This window comes from Condylura cristata, unplaced genomic scaffold (assembly GCF_000260355.1).
Source record: "Condylura cristata isolate star-nosed mole 26May11 unplaced genomic scaffold, ConCri1.0 scaffold00018, whole genome shotgun sequence".
Classification (NCBI taxonomy): domain Eukaryota; kingdom Metazoa; phylum Chordata; class Mammalia; order Eulipotyphla; family Talpidae; genus Condylura; species Condylura cristata.
Window position 1 is genome coordinate 27,179,547 of NW_004567119.1, and position 16,749 is coordinate 27,196,295.

At 43.5% G+C, this 16,749-nt stretch overlaps 1 protein-coding gene across 1 annotated transcript in view; it reads left to right on the forward strand.

The window, feature by feature from the left end:
- MARC2 (mitochondrial amidoxime reducing component 2) overlaps positions 1 to 14,985 on the forward strand; it is a 24,082-nt gene extending 9,097 nt beyond the window's left edge. The window contains exons 3-8 of the mRNA XM_004685242.2: positions 1,721 to 1,883; positions 2,739 to 2,879; positions 8,777 to 8,838; positions 8,929 to 9,000; positions 10,665 to 10,805; positions 14,160 to 14,985. Coding sequence (XP_004685299.1) covers positions 1,721 to 1,883; positions 2,739 to 2,879; positions 8,777 to 8,838; positions 8,929 to 9,000; positions 10,665 to 10,803 — 577 coding nt within the window. The 3' untranslated portion in view covers positions 10,804 to 10,805; positions 14,160 to 14,985. The remainder of the gene's footprint in view (positions 1 to 1,720; positions 1,884 to 2,738; positions 2,880 to 8,776; positions 8,839 to 8,928; positions 9,001 to 10,664; positions 10,806 to 14,159) is intronic.
- Positions 14,986 to 16,749: the final 1,764 nt, after the last annotated feature.

Here is a 16,749-nt window from a genome sequence, read left to right on the forward strand (position 1 = left end):
GTGCTGTGCTTTAACCCGCTGCGCCATCAGGGAGGGCCCCAGAGCTTATGTTTTAATGTGGGAGGAAAGAAGAAATTACTTCAAACCTGGACAGTCCAACAGAAGTTTAATTTCTTTATAACTGAGATATTAGTTCCTTTTGAAAAGAAGTTTCTCCAGTTAGATTTTATTCAAGTATAGGGCATAAGGCCAATTGACAACATTAGTAAATATTTGAACTGAAGAATGTATAATGTATATGTAAGTTATAACACATAATAATGAAACAAACATGTAGCACAGTACATAATGTAAGAAATACGATGAGCAGAAATGCTTCAGGTACTTTCCTGGTATCTGGCCCCTTGGGAGTAACCAACAAAGGACAGACCTCCCCAAGATGTCCAGACCATGTCGGTTGGCATGAGGGTTATTTGGTGCTTATATGAGCTGAGAACCTGTAGGCCCATGAGAAATATTTACCACTGTCTTAACTACCTAGGAGAATGAAAATTAATGAAGTAGGATTTTTACAAGAAATAGCCTTTCTGTCTAAAAAAGCCTAATCTACACATCAGGCAAACACCTAATTACAGAGCATCTAGTCGTTGTTATATGATTCATCTTCTTTGGCATGGGGCCATCTCTCCTTTCTCCTTGAAGTCCCAGCCCCTGCCTCACTCCTTAGCTCAAGATATGTGCCCCCTTCAGCCCATTGTCTTCAGAATCTACATTCATGTAGATTCTTCATACATGTGTAATTAAATGAATTCTTTTCTCCTACTAATATGTGATATTAATTTTAAACATTACTTTTAAAAAGATTTATTTATTTATACATACAAGAGCTGGGGTGCAGACTAGAGGTCCAGGGAGTGAGAGGATCCACAAGACAAACTGGGGAGCAGAGCAGTCAGATCCATTGACATTCATTGCAGAAGTAAGGAGAGCTCTGCTGCCCCATGTGGGTCACCTCCCTGGCCAGGGATTGAACTCAGGCAGCAGTGGCTATGGATAGCTTCATAGTGCTGCACTTTAACCCTGTTGCACCACCAGGGAGGGCCCAGTCATATGTGATTTAAATGGATTGGAGTGGATGGCACATTATTATGAAATTAGGATTCTACTGCATACATTTAAAAGCATAATTTTATTCTGATATTATTTATATATCTACAATAATATAAAATTGACTATACTTTATAATAATAATTTTATTTTAAATCTTAATATTTACTATCTAATGGAAATGACATCTCTCACAACAAATTTGTCCTATGGGAAAAGTGTTACAATTGTGCAAGGGGTACATAGCTTTTTGACAGTATTATGGATGCTCAAGCAAGAGCCCTATGAAGACCACTGTGTTATCTAATGGTGTCTCTCTCCACCTAGTAGGGCTGGGACTACATTATTGTCTCCAATATATAGCCACAGACAAGGTCAAAAGAGTTAAATGTTGCAATCAGGGACTAGAGAATGACGGAGCTCCCAGCAGAACCAGGTCTGCTAGACCCCAAGTTCAGGTGCATCGGAACTGCAGGCATAGTAGGTTCTGAAGAGCTCTCCTCTGGAATGCATTTTGCTCCTCTCACCCCAGTTTTACCCAGCTGTGGCTCAAGGACTATCCATTGCCCCTTCTGGGACCCTTAGGCCCCAAGAGTTGGCTGTTTCATTTTTGCTATATAGTACTCATATTGATGTGCGAAAGTGACCCTGTGACTCTCCTGTGACCTTCCAGGCTATTTGGTCATGACATTCAGGGCAGGGACTGTGGAGACAAAGCGGCTCAGTGGTTCACTAACTTCTTGAAAACAGAAGCTTTCAGGCTGGTTCAGTTTGAAAAAAACATGAAGGGAAGACCGTCAAGGGAAATTCTTACTGATTTTGTGCAGAATTACCAGGTGAGCTGATGGGAGCTGCCCTCCCTTCTGCCAGTCCCTTCCCTCTTCCTGCTTTCCCCCCTGGGGGCTCCTGGTAGGAGGGTATAGGGTAACCCAGGGGGTGGGGGTGCTCCTGGGGCAGGGATGGGGGATGGAAAGTGGATTGACAGCTTGGGCCCCAGGAGGCAGGGAGGATAGGATGTGATACTACAGAGGGTGAACCCTGTCCCTCCTGGGGGGTGACCCCCATGGAGACAGTCAGGAGAAAACTCAGTTGAAAGTGAGAAGTTTGTTTGGGCTTAATCCAGGTTTCCTAAAATTACAAAACGGGACCTCCAGGCCCTTCCTTCTGGTGTTCCTATGTCGGGCGCTGAGAAGTTTCTTTCTAAAGAAACTGCCCTGGTGTCCGCTGTGACCCAACACCAACAACTTTGATCACTGAGAAAGACAAATTTAAAATGCAAGTCACCCCCAGGGATGTCCACCAAGCCTCCTGAATGAAGGGGTTTTATCTGCTTTTGTTCACTGCTGTTTTGTTCACCCACCTAGAACTGACACAGAGTAAAATGCACATTGCCTGACTGCATGGTAGTAAAGGAAGTGATTCCTAGAGCTAGCTGACTGGCAGCTCCCCCACCCAGTGTGAGGAGGATGTGGGAGAATCAAGGAAGGTGAGGCCTTCCTTGGCCAGCAGGCTCAGCCCTGCTACCCCAGCTGAGGCACTGGCTCTAGCCCCACCTCCCGCACCTCCTCCTCACCACCCCCAGCAAGCCCACAGCATCACCTGCCTTTCTTCCTAGACTTGGCCTGGCAGTACAGTGGGTGGAAGGCTTTTCCTGGGTCAAGAGGCCTAAAGGGGCTTCATTCTTGGCACAGGTGGCCTACCCAGACTGCAGCCCAGTCATGATTCTCTCAGAAGCATCGCTGGCCGATCTGAACACCAGGTTGGAGAAGAAAGTGAAAATGGAAAATTTCAGGCCAAACATTGTGGTGACAGGCTGCGATGCTTTCGAGGAGGTAAGTACTTCCTGCTTCAGGCATGGTGCTCAGAACTGGATCATCCCCCCACCTTCCCTCATAGGCCAGTCTCAAGTCCAGGCTGTCACCTGGCTTCTGACCAATCAGATGCAGATTGGAGATTTCCATGACCCCCTCCTTGGGTTTTCTGCCTGTAATTAATTTGCTAGAGTGGCATGAAGAATGCAGAGAAACTTTTTACTTACCAGGTCATGATTACTATAAGAGGGTCTAACTCAGGGACAGATGGAATAGCAGAGGGCGAGAGGTAGGGAAAGGACATGGAATATCCATGATTTCTCCCCAAATCTCCAATGTGTTTACCTACCCAGAAGCTCCCCAAACACCATCCTTCTGGATTTTTATGGAGGCTTCAATTAGTGAAGCCAGGACTAATTAAGTCATTGGCCAGTAGTGATTAAACCCCAATTTGAGCCCCTCTCCCCTTCCAGAGGGTGGCGGTGGGACTGGCAGTTCCAGTCTCTGATCTCTTCATTGGTTCTGCTGGGAAGCAGCACCCCTTTTAGGTGGGATTCAAAAGTCACCCTATTAATAAAAGACACCTTTCTGGATCTCATCACAGGAAATATTGAGGGTTTTAGGAGCTCTGCCCGAAATGGATGAACACCCATAAAGACTAAGTGCATGTTTCTTATTATAAATAAGCCTCATGGAGGCCACAGCATTTCAGGATGTGTGGGGCATTTGTGAATCACAGGTGCATGGTGGGGAAAGGCCAAGTGGCAGAGGGAGGCTGTGGCCTTTCTGTCCATAGAATACTGGATTCTATGTTGTGGGTATCTATTATGGAGCTGGTAGTGATTTTGAAGGGGAAGATATGATTTGCTTTCAGCTGAGGTAGGAACACCCTTAGCAGCAGGGGGTTTTCTGGGAAAACTTCTCAATTCCACATCAGAGTAGTGACCAGCTCTCGCCTCTTTGTAGATAGCACCATCCAGGTGACTCTCCTATGATGGGTAACTGGACAAGCTCTGACTTAAGAAGAGGTGAGGTGTGGATGTGAGTAGGGGGATGGGAAGAAGGGATGCTGCTCTCAGGCCTGTGGCTCTTGAAGGACAGGATCCATCTTTCTCCAGCTAATCCAGGCTTGGCAGCACCTGAAGTTTCTACAAGCTGGAAATTCTCTTTTTAAGAAGCTTTTATTTTAAGTAACCACATTTAAGCAGTATTTAAATAATAACATTAGGTGCAGGTGCTTGAAAGGGTCAGGCACAAGTCAGTGCAACCTGATAGTCAAGCTTCATTAGCTCCCCAGGAAACCCACCCATCTCCTCCTAGTCCAGTATTGGGGAGTGAAATTAGTGGTCAGAGTTAATGCATGTCACTCATGACAGGATTAGAAATTAGTACATGAGGTAAAAATTCTTTCACAAGAATCCTGGAATTGGTGCATTATTTTCTGAGAAAATTTGTTTGAGGAATAAATTTTTTCTTGCTTTATCTTCACAGAAGAACAAATTGTTTTGCTAGGAATTTTTGTTTACCATCTTGAGCCATTAGAGTAAGGAGGAAAGATTGTTGTTTCAACCTGAAGCTGTTCTTGTTTCTCTTCTGAAATGGACCTAAAGGATAATGTAAACCTGACTCTGTTCTCAGACAATTGAATGGAGTCTTTTTAAACTCACTAATAAAATTTATATGACTTTGTGCTACCAAGTCTATTTGGTAGTTTTATTCCTGTTCACCAGTAAGTTTATAGACATATTAAACAAGGTAGAACACTCATATTTTTTTTCTGAGAAAGTCCTCAAACTAGCCTTATGATAAAACAGTACCAGTGTTACTGGTTTTATTTCCTTATTTCCTTAAGTTGGGAATCCCAGTAGCTAAGAACTAAGAAGGTACCTGATGCATAAACGATAGCCAGCAAGAACCCTTTCAATTAGTGGGGCTTAAATTAAATATTATTGTCAAATGATGTATGTCAGTATTTAGACCAAGTAATAATTAAAACAAGCAGAGCTAAGCATGATGCAAAAATTCAGGCATTATTTGTTGCAAAAATGTAAGCAATAGTGCCTTGCACATCTTTACTGCAGACCCAAAGGACTGCATTTTCCTATGGAACACTGAAAACTGGCAGCTCTGGGAATGCAAAGCAACTACGATTTAAAATGATACAATTGACCCCTGCTTATCTCTGCATTGCCCAAGGTGGGGTCAGTGTTACCTGCACTTTACCCCCTCTTCTGGTGAACAGGACTAGACATATTTGGGGTTGTCTTATTTGTCTTTTTCCTCGCTCCACATTACAGCAGAGCAGTATGGAAACTTGCAGAAACCCCTGATTGTGGTGTCTGTTGCTTAGGAAGTGCTTCTTTCTCCAAGAGGTTTCTAGAGAGGCCATGGATTTGAGGTCAGGAGGCTGCAGAGAAGCTTAGCTCTACCCTACCCCAGTTATGTGATCCTGGGGACTATCTTTTGCAGCAGTTGAAAAAGCAAATTTTTGAAAGTTGTTATCAACAGCTAGTCTCCAGTAACCTGGTGTGGGATGAGTTAGGACTTTATTTGAGTGCCTACATAAGAAGTTTCTATCTTGGGCCATCCCTGGTACCACAACAGGTTAAAGCACACCACTATGAAATTACTGCAGCCACTGCAGGAGTTCTATCCCCAGCCAGGGAGGTGACCCACATGGCGCAGCAGCTCTCTTCTGACCCTCCAGTGCTCCCCTCAGCAGTGAATTTCATTATAACTGCCTGTTCTGCTCCCCACTCTGTCTCTGGTGAATCCTCTCATTCCCCTCCCCCACCCCACACCTCTGGTCAGTACCCAGTTCTGTATGCATAAATAAATTAATCTTTAAAAAAAAAGTTTCTCCCTTGCCATATGCAGAGCAGGCATATAATAATTACTAGAAAAAAGAATATAAATGGCTTCTAGTGATCATCAGATGCTTACAGGATATGCATCTCATTTAACCTTCTTTACCTCTCCAGGGTGGAGGCGGTATCCACCCCCCACTCCAAGATCCAGGAGCTGATAAAGAAGATTTAACAATGGGTATTCCACCTTTGCATCCTATGCATTCTTTAGACAGAAAGAGATAAAGTCCTTCCCTCAGTTCTTAGCATCAGCATATTTTTAGATCAAGCTAACTTAGAACCTGAGTACTACTGTCAAGAATAATTGCATTTTTAAAGTAAGTGACTCGCTTTTTACTTAAGTCAACTAAATTTCAACTTCTGTTTGTTGGAGAAGTAAAAAAAAAAATAACGTGCTGCTTCTGGGTTCAAATCCTCTCTTTGATTATCCAATAAACTCTCAAACTCTCATTGAGGCTTTATTTTCAGGCAGCAAACTGTGCAGTAACTTATTTAGCCATTCCCTTACAGCCCGGCATTTCGTGTGTGCCCCATTTTCCCTTACAATAAATAATGAACCACTTTGTACAACGGTCTTTGTGTTTCTAAAGTTATTCTCAGCAAATGCGAAATCAGCACTTAAGGCTCTCCATATGTATTGTCAAGTTGTTTTGCAGAAACCTCGTGCCAGATTATATTCCCAGGCACTGAGCAGAGACATATTACTTTCCTTTTTGTCTTGCCAGTAGTGAATCCTATAATCCTTACTTATCTGATAAATGAAAAGCAGCATCTTATATAAACTGGTTAGTCTGTGTTCACCGATCCACAAGATAGAATTTTACTTCTGTTAAGAAAACATATTTCCTGCTAGTTTATACCACTCATTAGTCAAGTTCCTGGAATGTCCAAGTTGGCAGCAGACATTTACCCTGTGTTGAAGATTTCTGGTGCTAATATCTGAGCTGTGCCTTCTGTGGGGGTTACAGGGTGAGGCAGCCCCAGGGTTCAGAAGATGGAGGGTGATCCCAGAGAAAGGAGCACTGGATACAGGGTGTGTAGGGTCAGTCATAAAAGGATCCCAACAGGATTGCTTTAAAGGGGAGTGATGAAGTTTTAGAATAGAACGCTAAGGGATATTATTTTACTAATATATAGTAGAACGGTTTTGGGTTTGAGAGAACTGTGTGGTATAATGAGAAATACATATTTGGTCTTTGTCCCGCAATTCCTAAAACCCTTGGATTTTTAACAGTCCCCTTGCTGTGTTGCTCAGTGTATGTCGGAGGTGGGTTTCGGGGTAAGGGCTAAATAGCTTCTAGATGGAAGTTGGTCCCCAGAAAGATCAAGCCTGAATGAAAAGTCAGAACTTTTAGGTTTCCCTCCCCCCATCATCTTCAAGAAAGGCTGGAGGTTGAGTTCAGTGACAGTCATCCAGTGACCTAATCAACTGTGCCTACTGAGTGAAACTGCCAGAAAGCCCCGGAAAGGAGGGGAGTTTGGAGAGCCCCCAAGCTGGTGAACACACACCGCTGGAAAGCCCCAAGCTCTCCCACCAGAACTCACTTTTTGTGTCTTTTCTAATTGTTTGTTCCTGAACAGTGTCCTTTAGGGTCCTGAGCTTCTAGCAAAATGTCAAATCTGAGACAGGGGTCATGCACTCTTGAAGAATAGCTGGTGGAAGACTGGGACTTGGGTTGTGTGGTACTGGGGGTAGGCCTGAGGGCTAACCAAAGGCAGTTAAGTGCTGAAGTGGAGGTGTTGTGAGAATTACAGATCTGGTGCTGGAAAGGAGACCACCTACTTGGTATCAGAAAGAATCAGAGGAACTTCCTAGACCAAAATGGTTTTTCAAATGTGTGGTTAGAAGGATCTTGCTTCTTATGAAAAATAAAGCAGACAAGAAAAATGAAAAAAAATTGTATAAGAAGCAGATCATACTTCAGTGTGATGAAGAGCCTTCCACTGTATTGTTTCAAATATCTGCAAGTAGCTCTCTAGACAGAGGCCTTGACATAAGTGGAGGTACCCCCACTTGTACTCAGAGATGTGCTCGCTACACTCAGCAGCATCTTGACCATTATTCATGTTAGTAGATGCAGATTTACACCCTCCTTTCTAATGCTCAGTTACCATGGTACATATATCCCATTGGTATTTCACTGATCTCTAGTAGATGACTTTCACATTCTTGTCATTATGTAGGAACACTGATACCAAATGAGAAAATTTGCTAAGAATTTCTAAATAATGTTGTTAATTTATTTATGTAGTCCTTCCCTCTATTTGCCTTAAAATAGCTTCTAACAGTTGTCTGTACAACACAATATCATGAACTTACTAACAGCAATTAGAAATCGGGAGCTGAGAAAAGGGGCACACACAGACCTTGAGACTGGGGTTTGGAGGTGCCAAGGCTGGAAAGTTGGCAGTAGCAGGTGGAATGAGGGTTGGAGCAGCCCCTGAGGCTCAGGGGCCCAAAGATTCTATAGCTGTTTAGCTGGTTTGAATTGCTGACCTGAAATTTTATGTTTTTCAGGATAACTCCTTGGCTAGCTCATTGTCTCAGCAAACCACACAGGCTTTTTTGCCAACTGTCTTATACCTGCCTCAGATCTGTCTTCTAGTTCTTTTACCATTTGTTGGTATTCAAGAACTTCCCTACCTCTCTCCATTTTTTTTTTAAAAAAAGATTTATTTATGCATACAGAACTGGGGTACAGGCCAGAGATGCAGGGGTGATGAGAGGATTCACCAGAGACAGAGTGGGGAGCAGAACAGGCAGATTGACAAAGAACCCTGCTGAGGGAAGCAGTGGACAAAACAAGTCACCTCCCTGGCCAGGGACTGAATTTGCATTAAAGTGGGTGCGGCCAGTTTCGCTGTGCTGCACTGTAACCTGTTGAGCCACTAGAGAGAGCCCCCTCTCTCCATTTTTGAGTGCTTTAGATAGCGACTTCCTGGCACCTGTCATTACTTTCCCCTCTTTGTCCAGGATACCAGCCCTAGAATAAACTGCTCTAAAGACCAATGAAGTCTTCGTTCAAAAGACAATTTCCCCTTTCCTCCTAGGATACCTGGGATGAACTCCTTATTGGCAGTGTAGAAATGAAGAAGATTTTGTCTTGCCCTAGGTAAGTCTTCCCAGGGGACTTGATCTCTGGGTGTAGTAGCGTGCACGTCAGCTCCTAACCATCACCTCTCCCCTGATTATCACTCTGAAGGTGTATTATGACCACGGTGGACCCGGATACAGGAGTGATTGATAGGAAGGAGCCTCTGGAGACCCTGAAGAGGTACAATGCCAGTGTCGCCTGTGTTTTCAGTGTGCCCACCCAGTGCGGCTTGCAAGGGAGGGCCTCTGTCCCCCTTTGGTTCTGTCTAGCTCTTGTCTGTTAATGTGAGTGATTTGCTTTCTGGATGGATTTTCTTGTGCTTTTGGTGCATTTCTACTTGTGTAATGCCACGTACACAAATGCCTCTCAAATCAGCTTTTGTTATTTTTTTAATGTGTTTCCTTTTTTAAAAAGATTTATTTATGCATACAGAACTGGGGTACAGGCCAGAGGAGCAGGAGCAGTGAAAACTTCACCAGAGACAAAGTGGGGAGCAGATTGACAAAGTACATTGTTGAGGGGAGCAGTGGGCAAGTCAGGAGAGGTCTGCCTTGCCTTTTGGGTCACCTCTGGTGCCAGGGATCAAACTTACACTGGAATGGCTGCAATTCACTTGCAGTGCTGCACTTTAACCCATTGACCCACTAGGGAGGGCCCAATTTTTTTAAATGTGTATTTCTAAAGACTGAAAATATTTTATTTTTATTGGAACTCAGCTTTCTGCAGTAGAATCAATACTGAGGAAAATGAGAATAATTGTTGTTGTATAATGAAAAAGTAGAAGAAGTGGACATTAAAGGCTTGTCTGAACTTACTTATTTGGGAGTCTCTGGTGCCAAAGGGTTTTCATGTGGTTTGTCTTATTATTTAGAGAATTTTAGCCTGACCTGAGGTCTCAAGAGAGGATGTGTTTTAATGTAGCTTAAAATACCTTAACCCAGGTTAGCCTTTGGAAGCAGATGCCTCAATTTCATTTTCCTTTCTTCTGTTTTGTTGTCTGTCTCTGATGAATCAGATTCCTCCTCGAGCATTTCAGGTGTACAATTCTGGTTTGGCTTTTGGTTTTTTTTTTGTTTTTTTTTTAATTTGCGTAGAAGAACTGGGGTATAGGCCAGAGGTGCAGGGGTTGAGAAGATTCACCAGCAGCAGAGTGGAAAGCAGAACAGACAGATCTGCTGAAATACACTGCTGAGGGAAGCAGTGTGCAGGTCAGGAGAGGTCTGCTGCACTATGTGGGTTAGCTCCCTGGCTAGGGATGGAACTCTGGCTGTAGTGATGATAGAACTGAGACTTAACTCCTAGGCCATGAAGGAGACACTGACTTTTGATTTTTAAGGTGCAGTGAAGTCAGATTTTCCTTCCAATTAGACTCATCTTTTGAAATGAATCAGTTCAGTGAGAGTCCAGCCCATGTGCTTATGTCTCCAACTTAATTATTTTGTTCATCCCTGGGCTTATGAACTTGGAAGGAATAGAAATTCTCTTAAATGCATTAAATAGGGTGTGGAGAGTTCCCACAGAGATCCATTTGCAGAATACATGAGCATATGTTATGATATCTTGTGCAAGGGGTGCATGGAAACATTTGGAGTAACACCTATAATTTTTTCTTTATGTAATTCCACTGACACCATGAAAACATTGTTTAGGCTTTTCGGATACCTCTAGAAAATCAGGGTTATTTGAAGTCTGTGTAAATGCGCAGTTTCTCCCTCCATTGTTTGCGGGAGAAACAGACTTATATTTATTTTCTCGATAACCTGGGAATGTAAACTTGAATTGCAGGGAAAGTACATCGATTATTTCCTTTTCATTCCTGGTAGTCAATTTTTCCTTCTTTTCAGCTACCGCCTGTGTGACCCACTGTGTGACCCTTCGGAGAAGTCAGTGTACAAATCGTCTCCACTTTTTGGAATGTATTATTCTGTGGAAAAAATCGGGAACCTGAAAGTTGGAGACCCTGTGTATCGGATGGTGTTGTGATGGTAAAGGGCCACTTTATTCTGGAATTCAGTGCGTTGAAGCCCAGGCCACTTTTTCTTATGTTAAAATTTTTTTTTGTATGCTGCTGCTCTAACAGTTGGGAGAATGAGTGGTCACAATTTTCTATTTATTATGTGGGTGCAAGAGCTTCTACAAAAAGACAGGCTTTTGTTTCCAGGTCACCAAGGCATGATATAAATGAATCAGGAATTGAAGGGGAGCAATTCTTCAGAGTTTGGCCTTTATTCTTTCGATGCTGGTGGAAAAGTCAAGGGAGAAGTCTCAAATAATTAAAAATCCACTTTGGAAAAATATTAACTCAATTGTGTTTAATTAAATGTGCTTTTTTATTTATTTAAGCATACAGAACTGTGGTACAGGCTAGAGGTGCAGGGGTGGTGGGAGGATTCACCAGGGATTGACGAAATACACTGCTGAGGTGAGTAGTGGGTGGGCAGATCAGAAGAGGTCTGCCTCTCCATGTGGGTCACCTCCAGGGCAGGTGGGGATGAACTCATGCTGAAGTGGCTTTAGCTCCTCAGCACTGTGCTTTAACCCACTGCACCACCAGAGATGGCCTAAATGTGTGTTTTAAAGTGTGATTTAAAGTATGAAAACAGTCAACCCCTCAAGTTGCCTGGAATTAGAACCACAGGGTAGAAAATAATATTGTCCCATTGATTACACCAAAACAAAATTCAACCCTGACTTCTGGGGCCCAAAGTGTAGGAAAGACAGTTAGTTGGGGGCCCTCCCTGGTGGTGCAGGGGGTTTAAAGCACAGCACTAAGAAGCTAAAGCCCCTTTCACATGAGTTTGAACCCCACCCACCCAGAAGGTGATCCACATGGCGTGGCAGACTTCTCCTGACCCCCTCATTGTTCCCCTCAACAGTGTACTTCATCAGTCGGCCTGTTCTGCTCCTTACTTTGTCTCTGGTGAAGCCTCTCACCATCCCTGCACCTTTGTCTGTACCCCAGTTCTGTATGCATAAATAAATAAATCTTAAAAAAAAAAAGTTGGAAGACTTCAAGCTGAAGCTTTTAAGTAAATTCTTCTCATAAACTCATAATCCAGTTCTCCTGTTACCTATCGCCACATCTCTCAACCATCCTTCTCACCTAACACAGTGGTTTTCGTGGGTCTGAAACTAGCAGTCAGTGGATCTTATTTGAATTAAATGGGGTAGTCTTTGGGCTGTAATCCCAGTAACTCCATTTCAAAACTTGGTTGAATGATTAAACCTCTCTAAAGCCTGAGTCCCCTTATCTGTACAGTGGAGCCAGAATACTACTCACCAAAAAGGATCAACTAATATTTTGTCTTGAGGACTAATTCATATCAAGTTGCAACATTGTCAGGGAAATGGAGAAAGGGCTCAGAAAACATCACTGTGATTTTTACTGTCATTGCAACAGTGACTCTGGGTAGGACTTCGTGACTGATTCCACAGTGGATATAGGGATGAGACAACTCTGGCCCCAAGTGTGCAAATACAATCTCTGTTGACTGTCTATTATGGTGAAGCATCTATACAACCATAACCACATAAATTCTAAGACTCCACATCTTAGCATCTCTGAAATCAGAACACTTCTTAAAACAGGGCTCCTTAAAATAAATCATAATGGTGCATAAAATAATGAGGCAGCTAGTGCTCACTATATTCTGAGTTTGATGAAATACGGTGAGTCCCAGAGAAAAAAAATGTTATGCCCTAGGTTCCTGCCATTTCTAAAAGCTTCCAGGCTTAGGAAGGATGACCAAGATGGAGTCAGTTAGCCTGGGTGAAATTGATCCTGTGAGCTGCTTGTTGTTTAGGTCACTGGGCCTAGATTGGATCTTGGCCTGAGCCTCGTTCTTTCAGGTTGTCTGGTCTTGTGGGAACCCAATGGCCTCTAAGGTACCTTAGTAATTAGGGGCCCTCCCTATTGTTGTCTGGGACCACTGAATCAGTCCTACTTAACAATGAATGAAGGTAAAGGACACATGTGGTTCTCTCAGGCTCAGATTTCCCATTGTCCTGCCTCCCTAGGAAACCTTGGGTATGAAAGACCTTAAGATATAAGTTAACTTTTATAATCTTTTTGGGTGATTTATAGATGATAAGCCACATTTTCTGAGAGAAGAAGCAATGGCTCAGATAGATCTACTGTCTCAGGGCAAAGGAGCTGGGAGGAGTTCAAAGCCCTTTCCATCATTTGTAAGGAAATAACTAGCACTTGGGCAAAGATTCAGAGCTCTGTGGATTCAGAAGAGAAGGAAATTTGTTCTGGAGGGTGTGGTGGAAGAAAGCTTGAGGATACAGATGGAACCTGATCTTGTGAAGAAGGAAGTTCAGGAGAGTGCTCTAGGGGTTGAAGGTCATGGAAGCTGAAGAGGGTGAACCCTTTGGGGTCTAGCAGGAGAGGAAGATGGAGGGGAGGAAGGTGGCCAGAGAGAGTAGGTTCTTGAGTGTCAGTTTTCAGGTAAAAGTAGCTGTGGAGGGTAAGCCCAAATAATGATCAAAATGGCTGATTTTTCCCTGTGATCCTTTGTGGGGGGATACTAGAGGGAGGCGACCAAGATCCCATAGGCTTTGTACCTGCCCCACCCCCGACCTACTGCAGGAACCTGGGCCCTTCCCGATGCTCTCCTGCTTTGACCCTGCTTCTTCAGGAGCCCCATTCCCTTAGGGGGATTTCCCTGCCTCTAACCCCCCAGAAGCACTGAGAGGTTTCCTCTCTGATGATACATCTTTGTTGGGCTTTAGAAAATAACAGGCCAGAGACTCAGGGGTGGCGAAAGACTTCACCAGAGACAGAGTGGGGAGCAGAACAGGCAGATCAACGAAGTACATTGCTGAGGGCAGCAGTGGGTCAGGAGAGGTCTACCACACGATGTGGTCACCCCCGGGGCAGGAGGTTTCAGCTTCTTAGTGCAGTGCTTTAACCCGCTGTGCCATCAGGGAGGGCCCCCATATGACAACTTTTAAAACACTGTTTTATACTATCTGATGCTCAGGCTACCTAATTTTGTTATAAATCACATTGTACTTGATCTTCGTATGCAGAATTTTTGAAAATTGCGTTTTTCTATAAGTTAGATTCCTGCAGTGGAATTATTGACCCAGAAGGTCTGGGGATATATTTTTGCATTTTGACCCACTGCATTTTGAAGGGTTGTTTTTAGCATATGGTGTAAGGCTCTTCACTCTGGTCCTTTATTTTCTGGGTGAGAGACTATCTTTACAGATAGGACATAGTTTATATTTCTTGCATTTTAACCTCAATAAGTGGATGTTTTGTGGGTGTTTACACTGTTTATGAATAGTAGGAGAAATTCCCAAATAACCAGAGGATCCTATCATTTATTCAGGTTTCAGCATCCAGAGGCTCTGATGAGGAATGTGACCAAAGCAGCAACATGTGGGCGAATCCTTGCCCTACTATCTGGACCATCTTTACTTTTGAAATGAATCTCTTGTTTCTGATTTTTACCTTTGAAATAAATCTCTTTGTTTTTAGAATTAAGCATGCTCCAAGTTCAAGAAAAAAAAGTCTTAGAGTTGCTTTGGGAATAAGAAGGTATATCACTTTTAAGCAATGAAGACTTTACATAAATAAGGTTACCTATAAAATTATTTTGAATATCACTGTAGCTATTATACTTCTTCAATTCTTGACATTAATCTTGATGACTAAAGAAAGTTTAAAGAATCAACTAAACAGCTACAAGATTAAAAAAATCCTTAAATGTCCACATTTTATCATTCTGTGTTTATGAAGAATGGGAGCCAAGTTTCCTGGAAATAATTTCATATGTTAACACACTCACAAACTCTGATTGATGATTCGTTATTGCACTGTTGTGTACTAAGATTTTTTGCTCATGTGTTCTTGAACTTGAGTATAAAATTATTTCATAGATTTTGTTTTTATACTCAATCTTACCTCTCTTAGGCCTTGTAAAAATAATGTGTCACTGCTAAATACAGCACATGGAATGCCAAAAATCACAACAAAGAATTTGTAATTGAAAAGAGAATGGAATTTTGAGAGTCTGAGTGGGAGGAAGGATGTATAAACATGTTTCAGGTGCAAATAATTTTTGTAACAGAATGAACTATTTTGGTATGACTAAACAAAATTTTTAGTGAAATAATGAATCCATTTACAAATCTGTATTTTGATATTAATAAAGGTGAATCTCATTGCACATTTTCTTCCTATGTGTCTGCTTCCATGGCTTTTCTCATTTTATTAGTATCTCAATCATTGTGATTCATTTTTTTAAAGATTTATTTTGTTTATGCGTACAAGAGCTGGGATGTAGGCCAGAGTTGTGAAGGATGAGAGGATTCACCAGAGAGTGAGGAACAGAAAAGGCAGATCTACTGAAATATCCTGCTGAGGGGATCAATGCGCGAGACAGGAGAAGTCTGCCATGCCAAGTGGGTCAGCTCCATGGCAGGGGATCGAGTTTGCCATGAAGCGGCTGCAATAACTTCATAGTGCTGCGCTTTAACCCGTTGTGCAAACAGGAAGGGCCCTATCCGTTTTTTATTAGTTTCCAAAAGGGCAGATTTATTGTATTAAAAGGGGGGAGGATGCTTGCTCAAACACAAGCAGGCAGAAAGAGTGGTGTCTGGAAGAGACAGACTTGTTAAAAGATGCCTGCTTAGACACAGGTGGGCAATCTTCAGATGAGAGCTGTCTCCTTTTTTGCTAAGGGAAAAAGTTTACTCTTTATAGTGCAAATTGAAATGGGATTATTTCCTTAATTCCTCTTTCTGATATTTTTCTGTTAGTGTATAGAAATGCAACAGATTTTTGTATATTGAATCTGTATCCTGCAAATTTACTGATTAGTTCTAACAGTTTTAGTGGAGCTTTTAGGGTTTTTAAAACCCAGAGGTTCTTATCCTCTGGAGACACAGTTTTACTTCTTCCTGTCTGATTTGAATGTCTTATTTCTTTTTCTTGTCTCATAGCTCTGACTTGGACTTCCAGCACTATGATGAATAGTAGTGGGGAGAGTGGGCATTCTTGTCTAGTTCTAGATCTTAGAGGAGCAATAGTCTTAAATTCCTTCGCATTTTAACCAGTCTCTAACAACTTTTTCTTTGACAGCAGGCACATCAAACGGGTGATGGGTGACCTTGTTGGACACGTGACCTGACTTGGAATGACTAGTGACTGCGTCAGCGCCTGCATGACCTGGAGAGGTTCCCTGGTGCCAGGGAAAAGGCCGGGGCGTTGTGTTTTACAACATTCCTGTCACAACCCTGGTGAACGCTGAGCCTGCTCTGAGACTGGGTCCCAGAGAAGTGGGATGCGTGCTTAATCCTGTAGAGGGTGCTCTCTCCGCGCCCCATTTGGGCTCTCACCGGGAAAAACCCGCCACCTCTGGCCCCTTGTTGGCTTTGTTCCAAGTCCCTGAGGACCAGATAGCATCTCCCAGTCCTCAGATTTTCCCTGATAGTAAACCCCTGGCCCCTGTGCTGTAGGTCGCACGCGGTGGCGAGCACTGGGTGCTCAAGTGAGGGCCACTTTGTGCCAACCCCCTACTCCCGGAGATACCTGGCCTCTGCCTGCTCTTTGTCCTGCTAATTTTGTATTTTGTCTAGTTTACGTTAGGTCAATAGCCCACCAATCTGTAAAAGATTAATAGGTCCCTTGCAGCTGCCGCCTGCCGAAATGGAGCGCGCAGTGGGCGAGAAGAGCGATGGAAGCTAAGCCACCGCCTTCCAGCCGGAGCACAGAGGTCACCGCTCTGGAGGAGGTCGCGCGGCTTTGATCCGCCGGGAAGGGCCGCCCTCCTCCGGGCCCCGGGCCAAGGGCTACACCTCCCCCAGACACCCCGGGCTGCCGGGCAGGCGCGCTTCGGCTCTGGGTGCAGCCAGAGCGCGGGTTGCGCCCGCTTGCGCTCGGCATGGGCGCCGCCGGCTCCTTGGCGCTGGCCCGCC